This window comes from Cryptomeria japonica, chromosome 4 (assembly GCF_030272615.1).
Source record: "Cryptomeria japonica chromosome 4, Sugi_1.0, whole genome shotgun sequence".
Taxonomy (NCBI): Eukaryota; Viridiplantae; Streptophyta; class Pinopsida; order Cupressales; family Cupressaceae; genus Cryptomeria; species Cryptomeria japonica.
The window spans coordinates 414,707,914-414,727,259 of record NC_081408.1 but is presented as its reverse complement, the minus strand read 5'-3'; the positions used below and the strand labels follow the sequence as shown (position 1 = coordinate 414,727,259).

The following is a 19,346-nucleotide window of genomic DNA, read 5'->3' as shown; positions in this document are numbered from 1 at the left end:
ATAGGGCAATAGAGTGCATGAGGAAATAAGAGAAATCTCATTATTGAGGGTAAGCCAGCTGCTTAATGTTCATTTTGCTGATAATTTGACCTCGACACCTAGATTGGATGAACAATCCGTAAAAGGCACCATTCTATTTAGAAGACACTTTTGCATAAGCTTTTGGAATGCTACTTAATGAGGTAAAACAAAAGTTTTCCTAGTTGGTGAAGATGAGCCTCCAACGATTTGACTTGAAGGTGGAAGCTTATAAACTATAAAGCCATTGGGAACTATTTGCTACTTGGGTATGCCCTTTAGTACTTAACTATCTACTTCCAATTAATGACAGAGGATAATGGCTAGATTTGAGAAGAACTTTCAATTTTGGAGAAGTCTTAGTTTCCATCTATTCAAGAAGGTTACAATTGTGGATATTATATGAGCAGCAGTGCATATTTACTTTTACTGCTGCCTTTTATCGTCGCATTTGACTTATAAGACATAGGATAAGGTAGTCATCAGCTTTATTTAGGTCAAAGTAGGTGGGATGAAAATTATTTCTTTGGTGGCCTGGGATATTTGTGCAATATTAAGGGATCATGGGGGCTTTCGAAATAACCGACATAAGGGCTGGAGGTATCTTTCTTACTGGAAAATGATTTTTGAGAGAAGTGGAAGTTGATGTACCATATCAAATTCTTTTCCATCTTTAAATTCTAGCTGTCAAATACATTTAGACCATAATGGGCCAATTTAAGCTTTGTGACATAATTGGTGATGCTATGACTTTAACCATTTTGGTTTCAAATCCATTTAAAATAGTGTGGACGGCCTTGCAGGTTATTTCTGTTTTTATTGATTGGCAAAATAAGGGGTCAGGATGCTTGGATGTAGGTTCAGGGAGTATTTTGGACATTACACATTGCAAAAAGAAGTTTGTCTCATGCATGCTTTCTTTAGCAAAAGACTAGCTAGATAAGGATTATTTTGTCAGGGATATCTTTGAGATCAATAAATTCAGCCGTGGAACACAGTGTAACGATTTGAAAAATTCTCAAAAATTACAGAGCAGAGTCACGGACAATGTTGACTATCAATAACTTCAATATTTCATAACCAAATGCATTGGATGGCTAGGCATTACATTTACCTATTTCACTAAGTAATATTTTTTTGATGATTTCTGTTTCCTACTCAACTCATACTTCCTCCTCTATGAAATGATGCCATGTTTTGATTTAAGAGATTGATTCTTCCTACCCCTAGATTAACTGTTTACTGATAGATATTTACTACCTATTGACCTTTGGAGACATTATAACATACAGCTTCAAAGATGTCTTCTATCTTGTATATATATTGTATTTGGATCCATATGCATGTCTTATCTTATCCCAAATTTGTTACCATGTTCATTTGTTCACAAGTTGTTGCTATCATATCCGTTAGGATGGAATGTTGTTGGTTTTAATTTCATGTTCCTTAAAATAATGCTGCACTATTACTAATACTTGATTTTTTTCTTATGAAATTCCTACCTGTATATTATAGTCCATAGATGATTTTAGCTATTTAATTCATGAATTTGAGAATGCAGTTTAAATTCTATTAGCTTATCACTGTCTACGTTTGTATGAATGAGCCCCTTTAATGATTCTAGATTTTGTTGGATTGTTGTCTTTAGTTGAAAGCATTTTTGAATATAAGTATACTGGAGATGAAAAATGAAGAAACATCATCTTTACAACACCAAGTTCAAGCGGTAGCTCCTTCAGCTTTGCAACAATATGGTCATGATTCTCTTTGTGCTATGTTATCTGATCTTTCACGGGCCACTTCATTGCTTACAAATAGGAAGACCCGTGACTTAATAATGATTCTCAATTCAAAAAGGTAAAATTTGTTTATGCACCCACTGTTGTGAGTTTTCAGTTTTTTATTCTACAGATTTTATTGCACTTTTGGGTTTACTATTTTGATTTTTTTTTCAAAGTAACAGTACTAAAGAAATAATAGCAAAAATAAAACAGTAAGTCATGTAATTAATTGTAAATGCAGTGATTTTCCATGCTACAGATCCAACTTGGTACTCAGACATTTAATGATGTACTTAAACCTTTCATGCCATTATCCAATTTGAATCGTGAGTTTCTTTTTGAAGTCTACAGAGATCTTAAGCTAATCTTTGGGGTTTTCTAAAAAATTCCATTAATATTACATACTTTTAATAGATTAAATAATTCTAGGATAGACAGTGATATCATATGCTATCCTACCTCTATGTGGTGTACCTTTGGCTGTAGACAACAGTACACTTTCATATGTATTATCCTGACTTAAAAACCATGATATGCATCTAGATTCATTTCATGCAGAATAATCTTTCCTTTCCTTTATACAAATAAAAATATTGGGAAGATCAACTTTTAGTTATTAATTCTTCTTTAGCAATGAAAATAGCATATCAGACATTGATTCCAGCAGCTCTAATTGGGTGTCTGTAACGCACTCATTTTATACTTCAATTGGTGGTCATTTAACATTCCTTGAATTATGTCAGTCATTCTGGTATTTGAGTGCATATCACATTTGTGATGTTCTTATATTCTCAAAATTCTAATCTGATCATGATGTTTCTTTTACTTTATATATTAGAAAGCATTTGCCATCCTTGGTTTAGAAAATCTAATCTGAAACCTCCAAATGTCAATGCTTCCTGGCAATTTGCATTCTTACCTATTATTTTTAACATTCTTATGAATTAGATGGGCTGGAACTGTAATGGGAAGATAGTAAAAATTACAATTATGACTCCAATTGATTGACTAATTTGACTCTAGAGGACAAGGCTTTATAAAATGAGGACCACATTAGAAGTACAATTCTTTGTAGACTAGTTAGATGTCAATAAAGGTCCATTAACTCTGAAGAAGTTTTGTGAATGGTGGTTATCATGTTGTATATAATAAGGAAAATAGGGAAACAAATAATTGCCAGGTACATTTCCAAACTTAGAATTCCAGAAAGCTAAGAAGGCACATCCATTTGAGACTGCACCTAGCGTTTTCTGTCTTTTGGTCTGCTTTGAATTTAGGAAATCATCATGGGAATTTCTTTAGCTGATTGCTAGCCCATGGAAAACTAGATCATAGAGGACTTACCTTAGTGTTGAGAGAGTGGAGAGTGACAGAGAGAGAAAATGGCAATCTTCAGAGGCATGAGAGAAGTGATTCTCCTAATATCTGGGGTTTTAGATATGTTGAAAGAGAAAAAAAATAATGAGCACCAAGTGCCAACTATTGGATCGAAAAAATAAATGCACAGAACTTAGCAGTCCTGGTGTTGGACAGTTATTTGGTTGGTCAAACATTGTTTTTGCCAATTCCAACATTAGCTTGATGCTAATGGAAAATAAAATTAAAAAAACATGTATTTAACCTCTCAGGCTTCTGGGAGCTTTCTGAAAGCTACTGTTTGAATGCCACTATCTTTGTGAAAAAGAAAGCAAGTTTGGTTGGTGTTATAGAACACACCCATAGAATTCCTGGAATCTTTTAAAAGATGATAATATCTCTCTCTTGAATCTCATAATAGATGGAATGCTTGATAAAACCAATGTTTGTTAAGAGTTTCTGAGACAAGAGGTTGTGTTCTTTCGAATGAAAAAGAATTCCTAGATTTTGGAGATGTTGGATTTATACAAAATATTTGAAAATGAAATCCCAAAAATATAAAATACAAAATATTTGAAAATGAAATTCCAAAAACATAAAAGTACAATTTAAACAAGAGAAAAATATATATTGTAAACAAACTGGAAGAATCTGAAAATTAATAATATTATTAATTAAGGATTCAAGTTTTCAACATTGAATGGCTTTTTTACAATACAAAGGGCTAAAAATTAAAAAACAAGTAGTATATTTATATGAATGACCCTATGGATTGAAAATAAATTGCACTGCGATAATGATTCATGGATTCATTATCAACAGTCTTAAAGTGAAAAATTGAACGTTGAAAATCAAACTAACAAATTAAAAATGTTTATCTGCATTGTCAAGGGCAGTAATTGGGATCATCATCAGAAACCTTTTGAAACATGTATTTACTTCTCTAATGTTAAGTTTACTTAGTCTAGGTTATTTTGTAATGTCCCCTTCTTGCACCTAGTCAGTTTGGTTTCCTGTTAGCCTATTTCTGAGATTTCCATAGGTTTAGCGGAGTTGGTTAGGGGACTTAGTGTTCTATGGAGAGCTTGAGCCAGCGATTTCATTGTGTTCCTGCAGAGTTTCTATTTTTAGCATATGCTATTTTAGTAAGTGCTATTCTGGGCACTTGGTCTCAGCTTCAGAGTGACGTGTTTTCACTTTCAGGCTTTGGTGAGTTTTCTAAGGCCAGGGGGATTATATTTTATTATTTCGCTTAAATGTTTTTTCTTTTAAAAGTAACTTTATAACTTAAGTGATAACGTGCCTAGGAAAGGGGCCAAGACTAAAGTTGTTAAAGCTTATTTTATGGCCCCAAAAGTAGACACCAAGGTGAGAGGAAGATTAAAAGGGTTTTAAAAGATTAAATGAGAAAAAATATTTTGAATTCAAATTGTTGTTGCCCTAACTTTTTCCTCCACTCTATAAATATGAGTTTTGGCTCTCATTTGAGTATTTTGAAATTGACAACTTACAGAGATGCTGTTGTAATGAATTCAGAGAGTTCTCCTGTTGCTGGTTGAAGACAAAAACCCTCTTTAATGGTGCTGGTTTCGGTGGTGAAATATGCACCCTAGCTGGTTGGAGTTTACAGATAGAGATTTGTAGTGTTGGCTTGCAGTTTGGTGTTTGGGTTTTGAAGATAATGAAGGTTTTCAAAGTATTTTGATGTGGGTTTACATGTTTTGGTGTGATTTTAACTTTTTGAGAGTGCTGTTCGATTTTTGTGGTGTTGTGAATGCAAATTCTCAGTGCTGTACTTCATTTTCAGAGATACAGAAATTCATATTTTTGCACGTACCTCCCTGGTTAAATTTTATATCATTCTGGGTACTAGAGAATTGGGTTCCTAGCATTTGGGTGACTCAAATCAACATGTCCTTTGCTATGTTTTGTGAAGATACGATTTTTAAATGCAAATCAACCCTCTAGCCATGGATGCCATTTCCTTCTTTGGCATATGGGAAATTGAAAACTCAAATCTGCATTTTTCGTGATTGCGTTTCCTTCTTTAATGAGGCGTTTGGGTTTGGAGAAGAGTCTCCAGTAGTTGGAAGATGTTTGGAGTGAGTTTGAAGAAGTTCTTATGCATTTTGGTGCTTTGGAGCAAACTTATACGCTGGTTGACCTGCTGTTCATCTATTGAAAATCATCCAAAAAGTTTATTTCCAGGTCTGGTTATTGTATTACACCATTTTCCAGCTTATATGTTTTGATTCAAAGTTTAATGATAAGCTTGTTATTTGAGCATATTGGTTTTCTGTTTCTTTCAATGCAAATGTATGTCAAGAATGCATTCGATGTGATAAATGAAATCTGAAACAAACAATCAGTAAACAGCAAATACTTGGTTTCCAAAAACTTGCAAACATTTAAAAAAAATCAGGGCTGCATATTGCATAATTTTTCTAGGTGAGATTATTTAATTCCTTAGTTGCCACTTATGGTACGGGTTTGGGTATGGGAATGGGATTCTAGTATGCCAATACGGCAAATTTTTCTCTTGGGTACAGTATGTTTGTGTACGGCTGTATATATATATAGTTTTGTGATCATAAGATCTTTGTTGCAATTATGTACTCGAACCATGGTGGTCCTATGGTTGGGCCCATACAAATAGGATTCCGGATAAAGCTTTATGACCATTCTATGCAATTGTGAGCATTCAAATATAAATAAGGAAATAATAAAATTCATTATATAGGATGTTGCAGATTTTGTCATTGATGTCAAAGGTTGTGTTTTGAAAAGAGAATTGGAATGGAATATCTTTAAGCTACTGGTTATTCATCAATTCTTGCTTGAGCTGCTTGGGTGTCTACTTGAGCTACTTGGGCGTCTACTAAAGCTACTTGTCTATGTGTTTCAGCTACCTGCTTGTCTGGTTGAGCAACTTGTGTGTGTGCCTAAGCTGGTTGGCTGTTAGCTTAAGCTGGTTGCTTGTCTATGTCAGCTGCCTACTTGTCTTTTCTTTGCCATGTCATCTGATGAATATTCAAAGGAACTATTGTTATGAAGTTTAAATATGGTGAGCTTTCTTCATCGTATTTATGTTTGGCATTTTGTTCTTTGAACAAAATTTCATTAATTTTTTCACCTACTCTAAGGTCAGCGGCTTTAGTTTTGGTAATGTTTTTCTCAGAAGTCAGACATGTGGCGCATGATGGAGTACGTTATAGTTGCCGTGTAAACTGAATCGTTTTGACTCTGCAAAGATGTAATGTTAGTCATCATAACTTTTGGGTCATTCAATGCAATGTCCCTTTTTGTAAATGCCCTAGTTTTTGTCATAAATTCACAAATCCAGAATGAAACAAGCACAAACATAGTTAGGGATATAATCTTCATTTAAGAATAAGATGAGATAAGCCTATTTTTTAAAACCCACAATGCAATTAAACAACAATATAGATGTAACTCATGAAATGCATCCAGTTCTAGGGCTAGGATATGTATATATTGATCTATACAACCCATATCAACAATTACATGGAAACTCAACCATAACGAGGGTTGAATTGGAAGACATGATAAGGTGCCCCAAGTATCCTCTACCTTAGGCCCAACATCAAGACATTATCCTCTGTGGCCTCATGTGGTCCTTAACTGATGGTCCTCAACCATCGTCATGAGGTAGCGTACCTAGTGAGGGCTTTACACCGTTCCCCTCCATCATATCAACCTCTCACCTCTTATTCATTTCAACAATTGATCCATGTGGAGATAGTAGGGAAGCTACAATAGGGTGCGTTTGACCCTCAACCCTAGGCCCAAGGTTAGGACCTTATCCTCCTTGGCCTCATGTGGTCCTTAACCGATGCTCCTTAACCATCATCGTGAGGTGGCCCCGTGGTCCTTAACCAATGGTCCTTGACCAATGGTCCTTGACCAATGGTCCTGTTGTGACCATTTCACACATCGCTCCATCAAAATGGGGACCCCCTCTTTTTCTTGGGTTTTTTGCTTTCCCTTAGTTAGGTTTTCTCTTTGCTTGCTAGGTTTGGAGTGAGTGAGTGGTCGCTTGGGCTGGCTAGATTAGGGTTTTTCTCTGAGAGCTCATCTTAGGGTCTCTTTCAAGTTGAGTCCAGCCTGGTTTTTGGGAAGTCCTTAGTTGTCTGCCTGGAGCCCTGGGTTTGCCTTAGTGGATCTTTTCCTTTCTGGGGAATGAAGATGGATAGGATGATAGGTCTCAAGACAGGGTAGGTCTGGATTGATCGTTTTCTTGTTAGAGTCCTGTTTTCCTCCAGGTCTGAGTCGGTTGAGCAGAGTCGGTGGTCAGAGAAAGATGGAAGTGGTGATTTTAGAAACTGATGAACAAATGCACTTGATGATGATTGAAGGAGTTTTGGAAAGATATGACCATGGTTGTTGACTTTTGAGGCATAATTGGGAAAATTGATACATGTTTCACCTTGAAGAAGAGTTTTTAGATGTTGAAATGATGAAAGCCAGCCTGGGAGGAGATTTTCGCTCCTGACCCTTCCAAAGGGTCCAGAGCGAAATCTTCCTTTCTTGCCTCCCTTTGGCCCTGAAAACCTAGTTGGACCTTGTTTAGACCAAGTTGGATGAGGGATTGTCTTGATTATGAAAGGAGGAAGATGATTTGATCAAATTGGGAAGAAAATGAGATAAACAAGGTGAGAAACTAGCCAAGAATAGGGATTTCGCTCCTGACCCTTCCAAAGGGTCCAGAGCGAAAATCCCCTTAAACATCAAATTCTCACTTGTCAAGGCTAGGATCATAGTTTCCTTAGGCATAGTAAGGGCAATTTGATACGTTCTAGCCTTGGGGAGTGATTGATGATAGATGAGATGAAGGATTTTGGTCAAGAAGATGAATTTCGCTCCTGACCCTTCTAGAGGGTCCAGAGCAAAATTCTTGAAAACTCTCATTTTTCCCTTGGCTAAAGTCAGGATCTTGATGGAGATGCATGAAGAAGGATCTATGTTTGCCTCTCAAAGAGAATTGGAGTTGAAAAGGTCAAGAGTCAAGCCCAAATCATGATTTTCGCTCCTGACCCTTCCAAAGGGTCCAGAGCGAAAATCTTTGTAGCCCACATTTCCTTCCCAATTTTGGCTAAGTGTTGGTTTCTAGGGCATGTTTGAAGATGAATTGGTTTGATCTTGCCTTGAGATGGAGTTGATGGATTTTTGAAGAGCAAGGCCTAAAGGAGAATTTCGCTCCTGACCCTTCCAAAGGGTCCAGAACGAAATTCATCATAAACCTCATTTGTCGCCTTGAATGGACTTGAAACCTTGTTCGTAAGGTGGAAAATGATCTAATTTTGCCTCTTAAGGTGGTTTGAAGTTTGAAAAGTGAGTAATCTAGCCTAGAATGAGATTTTCGCTCCTGACCCTTCCAAAGGGTCTAGAGCGAAAATCCTCTTAAAGCTCATTTCCTCCTAAGTTTGACTAAATTTTGATTTGCAGGGTATCTTGAAAGGAAGGATGGACATCTTGTAGCCTTTGGAATGTTTGGAAGCATTGAAGTGTGAAGGATTTTGGACCAAAAGGGTGAATTTCGCTCCTGACCCTTCCAAAGGGTCCAAAGCGAAATTCCTAAAACTCTTATTTTTACATTGAAGGAGGTCAAGTCCTTGGTTTTTTATGATGTGGATGGAAGTGAAGTAGCTTGTCTTTGCCTCTTGGGGTTGTTTTGAAATGGAGAAATGAAAAATCTAGCCCAAGTCAAGATTTTTGCTCCTGACCCTTCCAAAGGGTCCAGAGCGAAAATCTCTCTAAGATGCATTTCTTTCCTTGTTTGGCTAAAATTTGATGTCCAAGGCATAATGAGAAGGAGAATGAACTTGACCTTGCCTTTAAGAGTGTTTGGTAGCTATGAAAATGAAGGATTTTAGCCAGGAAAGGAAATTTCGCTCCTGACCCTTCCAAAGGGTCTAGAGCGAAATTCCTTACAAACCTACCCTTTTGACCTTTCCTGGGCTTAAAACGTTGTTCCTAGGGCGATGAAAGATGAGATTCTACCTTGCAATGAAGTTTCAAGTTGAAAGAATGATGATTTTGGTCAAGAATGAGATTTTCGCTCCCGACCCTTCCAAAGGGTCCAGAGCGAATTTTCTCAAAACCTCTATTTGCTATCAATTTTGTGCCTAAGGTAAAATCAAGGAGGAGTTGCTCTTGAGAGTGACTTTAAGTTGCTAAAAAGCATTTAAGATGAAGGAATTGAGCCTAAAAAGTGATTTTCGCTCCTGACCCTTCCAAAGGGTCTAGAGCGAAAATCTTAAAATCACCTTGTTTTCTTTACAAAATCAAGTCAACTTTCACTCTTTATGGTTTGGATGTGCATGAGGAAAGGTGTTCTTGCCCTGTTGAAGTTGATTGAGGACAAATGATGAGGGCGTAAGCTCAAATCAAGATTTTCGCTCCTGACCCTTCCAATGGGTCCAGAGCGAAAATCCCAATTCCACCTATTTTTTTTGCAAGGCAAGGTAAAATTTTGATTTTTATGGCCTAGAGAGGAGTGAGGCAAGGTGTTCTAAATCTTGGAGGTGATTTGGAGTTGAAAGGATGAGGAAATAACCCTAAAACAAGATTTTCGCTCCTTACCCTTCCAAAGGGTCCATAGCGAAAATCCTAAAATCTACATATTCCTTTCAAATTTATGCTAAACCATGCCTAGTCCAAGGTGAAAGATGCCCTTGAGATTGTCCTTGAGTTGATTGTTGTCTCCAGAAATGATGATTTTAGGCTAGAGGAAGAAATTCGCTCTTGACCCTTCCAAAGGGTCCAGGGTGAAAATTCTTCAATCACCTTTTTCTCCTTGCAAAATCAAGTCAAACTGGAGTTGGATGAGAGAAGAGAAGTGTTTCCTTGCCTTGTGAGGTGAATTCAAGATGAAATAATAGAGAAGTGAGCTACAAACAAGAAATTCGCTCCTGACCCTTCCAAAGGGTCCAGAGCGAAAAACCCTAAAACCACCTTTTCCTTCAAAACTTGAGTGACGTCAGGCCTAAACAAAGATGAAAGAGGCTATTTGAAATTCCTTGGAAAGATTTTTGACCACCAAAGATGCATATTTTGAGCTAAAATTGGAATTTCGCTCCTGACCCTTCCATAGGGTCCAGAGCGAAATTCTAGACAGGTCCTGTCCCTGGCAAGGTTTTTGAGCAGATTTGACCTTTTGGGTCTTGTGAGGATCAAACCAATACTGGCAAGTTGAGAAATGGATTCAAAATGAAGGAGTCTAGATGAGTTGAAGTGAAGGAGATTGAAAATTAGGCCTAAAGGGTGAATTTTGCTCCTAACCCTTCCAAAGGGTCCAGAGCGAAATTCCCAAAATGCAATGTTTCCTCCAAAATAGTGTTGAGCCAAGTCAGTGGTCGAGATGAATGGACCTTGGAGATTGCCTTGAAGAAGGTTGTTGATCAAAATTAGGTGAGTTGTGACCTAAAAAGTGAATTTCGCTCTTGACCCTTCCAAAGGGTCCAGAGCGAAATTCCCATTTTTACCTAATTTACCCATGTGAAAGGCTAAAAAATTGAAATCCTAGGATTTGTTAGGCCAAAACAAGCGTATGCTCGCCTTCCGGAGGATTTTGAAGTGAAGAAAATGGGGTAACTGAGGCCTAATCAAGAAAATCGCTCCTGACCCTTCCAAAGGGTCCAGGGCGAAATTCTTGAGGACACCTATTATTCACCTTTGTTAGAAGCAAATTGCAAGATCATGATGACAAGAACATGAAAGATGGCAAGTCTAGGTTATGTGGATTTTGATTAATGAAGTGAACAAGCCTAGATGAAAGTTCAAATAAGCCTTGAAATAATTTAAGCCTCCATCACGCTTTGAACATTTTAGTGCTTATGGAGAATGAGCCTTCATCAAGCCTTGGTCAATTTTTAGCATTCGCTAAGCTAGCCTTAATCTTTCCATTAAATTTGCCAATCAAACACATTTGGGAGACTAAGACAAATTCGCATGAATTAAGGCACTTATTAATTGATTAATTAATTTCCTAAGCCTTAAAATAAATAAAAAATACACCCTTAGCTTTGAAATCAATATAAAAAAAATTAAAAAATCATATTTGAGCGCTCAAAATTCATTATTGTGACTTTGCAAACAAGTCGGCCATGCTTGTGGAGGAGTTTTTTCAATTTATTTAAGCCTTTACCAAGTCGGCCTTGAGGCAAAGCAAGGTGAGCGCCCTATATAAGGGAGGTGTGTTTTGACAATTTTAAATCATTCATTCATTTTCCCTTGTGCAAACTTGAAGAGCAGATTTGGAGGTGCGAAATTGAGCAGGTTGGAGGATAATTTCCCGATTTTGGAAGATATTTGAAGACTAGTTGAAGGCGAATTTCTGATTGAGAAGCTGATTGGAAGATAATTTCCAGATTGAAGGCTGATTGAAGGTTAATTCATTCAAAGAGAGGACCAGAAATTCAGATCAAACATCTTTGTCCAGCAAATTCTCATTCTTCCTTCATTCATTTTTCAAGGTTGATAGCTTAAAGTCAAGGAAGAGGTATGTATAATCAGTTTTCTGAAAGCTTATTCAAGATTTAGTTTGATTTTTCATAGCAATCCTTTGAAAGTCTAAGTCTTGTACAATCTGATTTCAATTCTCAATTAATATTAATTTGAAAATTCATAATTCTAGGATTTATCACATTATTTTCAAATTAATATTTAGTTATTTCCTTGAAAGGACTTAAATCCCATACCTTAAGGTATTATGCTCAAATCCTAACTTTAAGCTTTTGTGTAGGTATCGAATGACGACCCCCAAGGCTGGAGGATCCACTACCCGACAGGCTCTCATCAAGGAGGATCAGAGAGATGATGAATTGGAGACCAGGATCGTGTCCAAGTGGAGCAATATCGGAGACACCAATCTAGGAAACTTCAATGTGAAGAAGTTTCGGGAAGCGCCCTACATCGGCAAGCCGTCACCTGTTGCAAAGAAGATAATTGAGAGTGGCATCATCAAGGCTGCAGGTTTCTCTCCCGCAGTCAAGTGTCATGAGTTGATGATCGAGTGTAGCCGAGGATGGAACTATCTTAGCCTATCTTTCGGAGGAAGCTATAAGTGAAGCCTTTCATCTCCCGGAACATAGAGACATGATCTACAAAAGTCTAGAAGGAGCTAGGTCTATCTATGAGGATGATCCTGATTCTTGCTTGAACTTCATTAACAAGAATTGGCTACTCAAGAGCAGACCTCACCTGAACAAGATTCCCAATACACCGCACAGAATCGACTTCAAAGAAGAATTCAAGGACTTGATAACCTTGCTCAATCGGGTCACGGGTGCCTCTCAAGCTTTCTTCTTCGACAAGTGGATGTTCTTCTTCATACAACTGATCGTCCAAGGAAAGGGAATGCTCAATTGGGCTAGAATCATTAGCAACAGCCTGGACGTGCAGTTGAGAAGACTAAAGCCTACCAAGTCATTTCACATGAGTTCATATGTTATATATGCCTTGATCAGAGGTTTTGAGTATGCAGGACTACCTCACAGAGGAGTTGTTGGAAGAGGACCTAGAGAAATAAGAGTTTGTGATTCTTATGTTCAACTGCATCATCCGCCAAGGAGTGACTACAAGCTAGTCAATGACACCTTCATGATGTATATCACCAGGACATTGCAAGGAGAGATTCACAATCGACTGTCTCTGGATGCGCAGGAGCTCGTGAAGAAGCATGGTGCATGGTTCATTCAGTTTCCAAAATTCACATACATCAGAGTTCATGGATGTCCTTCACCTCCCTACATGTTGCCGAGATATCCTACAGACAGGATAATACTACTTGAGGTGACTAGGCAGTTGGCAGCTTATGCAAAGGCATCAAGACACAAGCATGGAAATGGAATTCCCGTACCAATCCTACTAGGGAACTCAGTTGAAGTATGTCCTAATACTCAGGCCACGGAAGATACGGAGAAGGAATTATCTCTATATTCATTCACATCCTTTGCCTCAAGGGAGAATTTTGATCCTCATGGTCATATAGAAGAGACAGTCGGGAAGAAGTACAAACATGAGTTTCAAGTGGAAGACTTTTGGATGAATGTCCAGGATGATGTAGAGGTCAAAAGAAAGATGCATTCCAGGTTACCTTTGGATCTCATCAGGAAATGCAAAATTTATAGAGTAGCCGATCAAGCCCAGGATAGTGGTAGATACCTCCAATCATCCTATGAGAAGGAAGATAAAGAAGTGAAGGTAGATTGGAATGAGCCCGAGGTTTTAGACTTAAGAGCTTTGATGGCTCCTGTTTTATCTTGCACTCGCAGATGGGTGGACGTACAACATCAAAAGTTGAAGGAGCAGAATGTATCTATGACATTCACCTTGGAAACAAGACCAGAAGAAGGAGAGGCAAGTGTGAGTGAGAATACTTCTCATTCCAAAGGTTCAAAGAGGAAAGAAGGACCTGAGAAGAGAGAGCCTTCCAAGAAAAAGCCAAAAATGAATCCTGATTGCCCACCAAGCACATCTTCTAGGCATGAAAAGGAAGCAAGTCAAGGAGAAGATCAGAGGCAGATAGTGTATGAAATTGATGAGTCTATGGAATCCATGGTACAGAATGATAAACAAGGAAAAGGACAGACACCTCAGCATTCATCGAGTCAATCTCCCCAGGTTGGTGCTAATGAGCAACAAGAAGAAAAGAATGATGATGAAGCAACATCTCCTTTCAGGGAAGATAGACCTCTGCCTAAAGAAATACAAGTGAGGGAAAGGAAATCTATCATTCCAGATTGGCTAAAAGAGAGGTTGACAAGGGTAGTTGTGGTCGAAGAGGAAGAACAAGTATTTGACTTGGAAATCTTCATAGGAAATTCTCATGAAGAAATAGAAAAGAAGGTCACAAAGATGTCAAAGGTAATTAGAGATGAGACAGGATCCAGAAAAGTGCAGATAGCTACACCAGTGGTGGACAAGTATGAGGATGAGATTCTAGCAGAAGAATACGATATGGAAACATTTGATCTTGGTCCACTTACCACCGTGCAAGCCATGGAAGAAGCAACTGATTCACTGAAAGCACTTAATGACAAACTCAAAGAAGAAATGGAAAAGAATAAGAAACTAGAAAAGGAGGTCAGTGCTTGGAGAAATTATTTTAGCCAGCTTAATCAACCTTTGAGACGACAGGATCCAACAATATCTCCTCTGCATGCACTTCCTCTTGAATCAATAAATGAGGCGGAAAGGGTAAAGAGCTTGGTCCAACTCATGAGTTCTTGGATTGATGAATCTTACAAGGTGGCCATGGAATTTGCAACAAGGATGATGAAGACGGTCCACCGTGCTATCCAAGTTCTTGAGATCATCCATAATCTATTGGTAACTGTGGATGCATTTGCTCACACTAGAGATGTTGTCATCCCGGTCTTGCAAGTGATAAGGACTCCAAGACAGATTCTAGCGCAAGAGAAGATAATGAGTGGAGAAGCCCATAGTCTTCTGCAGTGGTCAACTTTGCTCTAGATAAAGGAAGTTCTTTTCGAAGATATCAGTTCCAGGTGCAGCCAAGTTGAGGGAACTATCCACCCTATTCAAGACAAGGTATTTGAGGTATTGTGTACGATCCTTGGCAGAAGAATGGAGATCGAGACGGATGTGGACATCCAAGAATTGGAAGACAAGATCAAGATCATCTTTTGCAAAGAGGAGAACACAGTCACCAAGGAGCAGCGAAATCAGATGTATGCTACTATGTTCCTGACCGAGAAAACAAAAGAGGTGGAGCTTGGATGGGAGACAACTCTTCTCACTGCCTTTGATCAAGTCCTTCACTTGGAAGAACTAATGAAGAATCTTCCTGAGATTCCCATTGCTGAGATTGAGGCGGTCACGTCCAGATTCATTGAATATGCTAGAAAAGAGCATAGAAAGGGGAACAAAGTTCTAGATGAAAAGTTGTTATGAGATGATGTGGCAACTTAATTCCTATTGGTCTATGTCTCCTCGTTATTTGTGCCAATTCCTATTGGCTATGGATTGATAATGTTTATCTAAATGGGGACTTTTTTGTAACAAACCCTAATTAGGGTTTAGGTGTCAGAATCTTAGCTATCGATCTTCTTTTGATCTAGGCCGTTCATTGTATTTGAGAGTGCTATATAAGCCCTCACTCATTTCATTTTAAGGGGTTGGAGAGAAAGGCTAGAAAAGTTAGAAAGTTGGAGAGAAGCAAGTTTAATTTTGTTAGTAGCAAAGAATTGAGTAGTGAAGAGAGAAAGTTGAACAATTGTTGTTTATTTGGCTATGAGATCAATGAAATATTGAAGTTATGGTGTTTTGTTGCAATCCTTGTGGCTACTTTCATGGTTGTTTATCTTCTTGAATCACTCTTAGTAGAGATAGCATTTAAATTTTAAGTTTGAAGGACGAATGTTATGCCTGATCTTCGATAAGACTCACATTCCAAACCACTAGCTTCTTACTGATTGTAAGAACGCTTTGTGTGGTCAACTGGAAACATTAAGATTGGTTAAGAGTTCAATCATCATTAGAAGTATTGATATGTATCTCCCTGATAGTATCTATCTCCTTAGTGATTTGAAAATCGTTGAATCCCCTTAGAAGATCGCACCAATTCCAGTGGAGTTGTAATCCTTTGGCGATACTGAAATTGGTAAAATCTTATCAAGACCAGTCCTCATTAAGTCACTCTTAGGATTAGTTTAAGTATCTTTTCCTCGAAACCTTTATCTTTTGATTTTTTTTTGAAAATCTGTTAGTATTAGGAGAATCCTGTTTCCTCATTTGGAAGGTAGTTGCACGAACAAGCTTTCTTTGAAAGTATGTAATGCCCCTTGAAAAAACAGTAAACACAACGACCACTGGTGCTTATCCGCAAGTAGAGATCCTACAAAGCAGAACCTTGAAGTCCTTCCGATTGATCCTTTTTGCGATATCTTCAGCATTCGGAGACTTTACTCGAGAGGATAAGATACCTCTGGGTATTTTATTCTGTGTTTGGTCGTGTACAAAATACACATCAACAGGTCCTTGACCATCTTTATGAGGCGTTGTGCCTAGTGAGGAATCTCTCACCGTTACCCCTATTGTGTCCCTTCCTTCTATCACAATTGCAAACAATGATAAAACATACAAATTATACATCACGATCCTCAAGCATTATTCTCATTATGAATATACATAAAACATGTTACAAAATATGAAGTACATGAATGCAAAGGGAATAAGTTATAAATATATGAACATTAGAAGAAAATTAATAAATTAAGTGCACGAATATTAGTGATATATATGTATGTGTGTGTGTGTGATTATATTATTTTAATTCATCCATACCAAATTGCAGCACTTGTATCCTCCGTGCTGGGTTAATAATATTAAGTTGTAAGAAAGTTAATGAAGGGTTCTAGTAAATATAAGGGCAAGCTGCCTTTCAAGTGTTTCAATTGTGGCAAGGTAGGACATTTTGTAGTGAAATGTCCATATGAGAAAAGTGAGGACAGCTGCTACCAAGTTCAACAAAAAGAAATACATGGGAGAGGAAAAGAAGACTCTTAATTTCAAAAGGAGTCTCTATTCTAAGGTAAGTTGTTCATTAGATAATAGTGATAAGGAGTCCTTAAATGATGGGATTCAATTCATGGCCCTAGAAGAAACAATCATTGAAAATCAAGAAGAAGAAGACTACTTTGATGAAGAAGAGAAAGAAGTTGATATTGAACAAGAGCTGATAAGTGCTCTAAATGAAATCAAGAAGCTAAGAAAGAAAAATCAGAACTTGAAGCTGCTGTTACAAGAAGGGAATGAAGAAAAAACTAGGAAATTTCAAGCCTTGAGGATGCAAAAAAAATGATAGTTGATTTGAAGAGTCAGATTGAAGAAGCAAGAAAAATTGAAGAAGAAATCAAAAGTTAGCTTATGTTGAAAGAAGAAAACTGTGAGAGACTTGAAGCTGAAATTGTTTCATTCAGAATGTTAGAGAAATCTTCAACACTACTGAATCATGAGAAAATAAATTAAAAAAGTTCTCTGTCTTTTAATGACATCTTAGGTTCACAAAAATAGTCTACTGATAAAGGCGGAGTTGGCCTTGAAGAGGATCAAAATTTCAAGTCTACAAATAAAGAACAATGATAACAGCTCAAAGGATTCACCTTCAAAAGTTAAAAATAATGCTTTCAAAAGGCCTCCTATCTCAAAACAAGCACATATGACCAAGTTTAACAATTCTTTCTTTTATGGTTATTGCTATACTTGCAATTCTTTTGGACACAAGGCAATCAAATGTAGAGTGTTTGCAAGAAATGATTAGAGACTTATGAATAGGAACTCTTTTGCTCCTTTGAGGAATTACAATGTTATATGTTATAAGTATAATAACTTTGGTCATATTGCAAGAGTTTGTAAGAGTGATATGGCAGATTTAAAAGAAGGTTGATACAAAGGACAAAGCGAAGGGGAGTACCAAAGTTTGGAGGAAAAAGGAGAAACAAGTCCCAGTAGAATCTTTGATTGTGCAAACAATTTTTCTTGCACAAAACGAAAAAGATATTTGGTATGTTGACAGTGGTTGTTCTAGACACATGGAGATAAAAGTAAGCTCTTGACTCTCAAGAAGACTAATGGAGGCAAGGTGAGATTTGGTGGTAACTCATCAACAAAAGTAGCAGGTAAAGACACACTTATTCTGAATGATGGTGAGACAAAAGTTGAAAATGTTTTATATGTAGAAGGTCTCAAACACAATTTGTTAAGTGCAAGTCAGTTGTGTGATCAAGGACATAGCTTGATTTTTAATTCAGATTGTTGTGAAACCAGTAAAGATGGTAAACACATTGTTGATGCTAGTAGGGCAGCTAACAATTTGCACATTCTTGATGATATCAAGAGTGAAAATTGTTGTTTGAGTTAGCTGGATGAAACATGGTATGGCACAGGAGATTGGGACACATAAAATTTGACAGTCTTATTCAGATCAGCAGAAAGGAAGTTGTTAGAGGTATGCGACAGCTTACTAAACCTTCAGACACAGTGTGTAAAGAGTGTCAGCTTGAAAAACAAACAAGGAAGAGCTTCATGTCAAAGGAATATTCAAGCACAAAACCTCTTGAGCTGATTCACACTAATGTGTGTGGACCTACAAGAATCACACGTTTGCAAGGTGAGAAGTATTTTATATCTTAATTGATGATTTTTCACATATGAATTTGGTTACATTTTTGAAGGATAAATCAAAGACACTTGAGAAGTTCAAGGCTTTTAAAGCCTTAGTTGAAAATGAGAAAGGTCTGAAAATCAAATGTTTATTTTTCTGACAATGGAGGAGAGTTCACATCCAATGAATTCATAAACTTTTGTGAAAAACATGGTATAAAGAGAACATGAAGCATCTACCCAATATTATATTTAGCATGGGTTACGAAGGAGACACTTAGAATTTTTTTTGAAAACTCTTTTGTAACCTATGCTAAATATAATGCTGGATAGCCACAGGTTAAAGAGATAGTACTTAGCTGCTAGGACACCTCAACAAAATGGTGTTGTTGAGAGGAAGAATGGATCAGTCCAATAAATGGCTCGTAGTATGATGAATGAGTCTAAGATGAATCAAAGAGGCATTCCATATTGCTGTTTATATTCATAATAGAGGGCTGATTAGAGCAAAGCATAACAAAACACCATACAAACTATGGAAAGGTAAGGCTGCTTCAATTAAGTATCTTAGAGTTTTTGGTAGTCCTTGTTACATTAAGAGGGATGAAAACAAGCTTGGGAAATTTGAACCTAGGGTTGATGAAGGTATCTTCTTAGGATATTCTTCCAAAAGTGAAGCCTATAGATGTTTTAACAAAAGATTACACAAGGTTGTTCAAAGTGCTAGTGTAAAAGTTCATGAGAACACTAACACATGTGATAAGTTGCAAAATGGTGATGATAGCTCTCAAGGAGATGAAGAAGAAAGTGCTGTTCAACAATCTTCTTCAAACGTACAGGCTGGGACAGCAAACAAAATTTTTGAAAATACACCTGAAAATGTTCAACATGAGGTAGCAGATGCACATCCCGATGATGCACCTTCAAATATTCAATTTGGGATATATTGTGACGTTTTCACACATCGCCCCATTGCAAATGGGGAACCCCTAGTTTTTTGCTTTTTGGGGTTGTCTTAGCGTTTTAGGGTTTGTCTTGGGTCTC

At 37.4% G+C, this 19,346-nt stretch overlaps 1 protein-coding gene across 2 annotated transcripts in view; it reads left to right on the top strand.

Moving 5' to 3' along the window:
• Positions 1-19,346, top strand: part of LOC131030884 (CDK5RAP3-like protein) — a 148,863-nt gene that overhangs the window by 81,466 nt on the left and 48,051 nt on the right. For both annotated transcript variants that reach the window (XR_009102955.2, XM_057961842.2), the window contains exon 8: positions 1,667-1,875. Coding sequence is in view for 1 of the 2 variants with exons in the window: in XM_057961842.2 (XP_057817825.2) it covers positions 1,667-1,875 (209 nt within the window). In the remaining variant the exon portion in view is untranslated. The remainder of the gene's footprint in view (positions 1-1,666; positions 1,876-19,346) is intronic.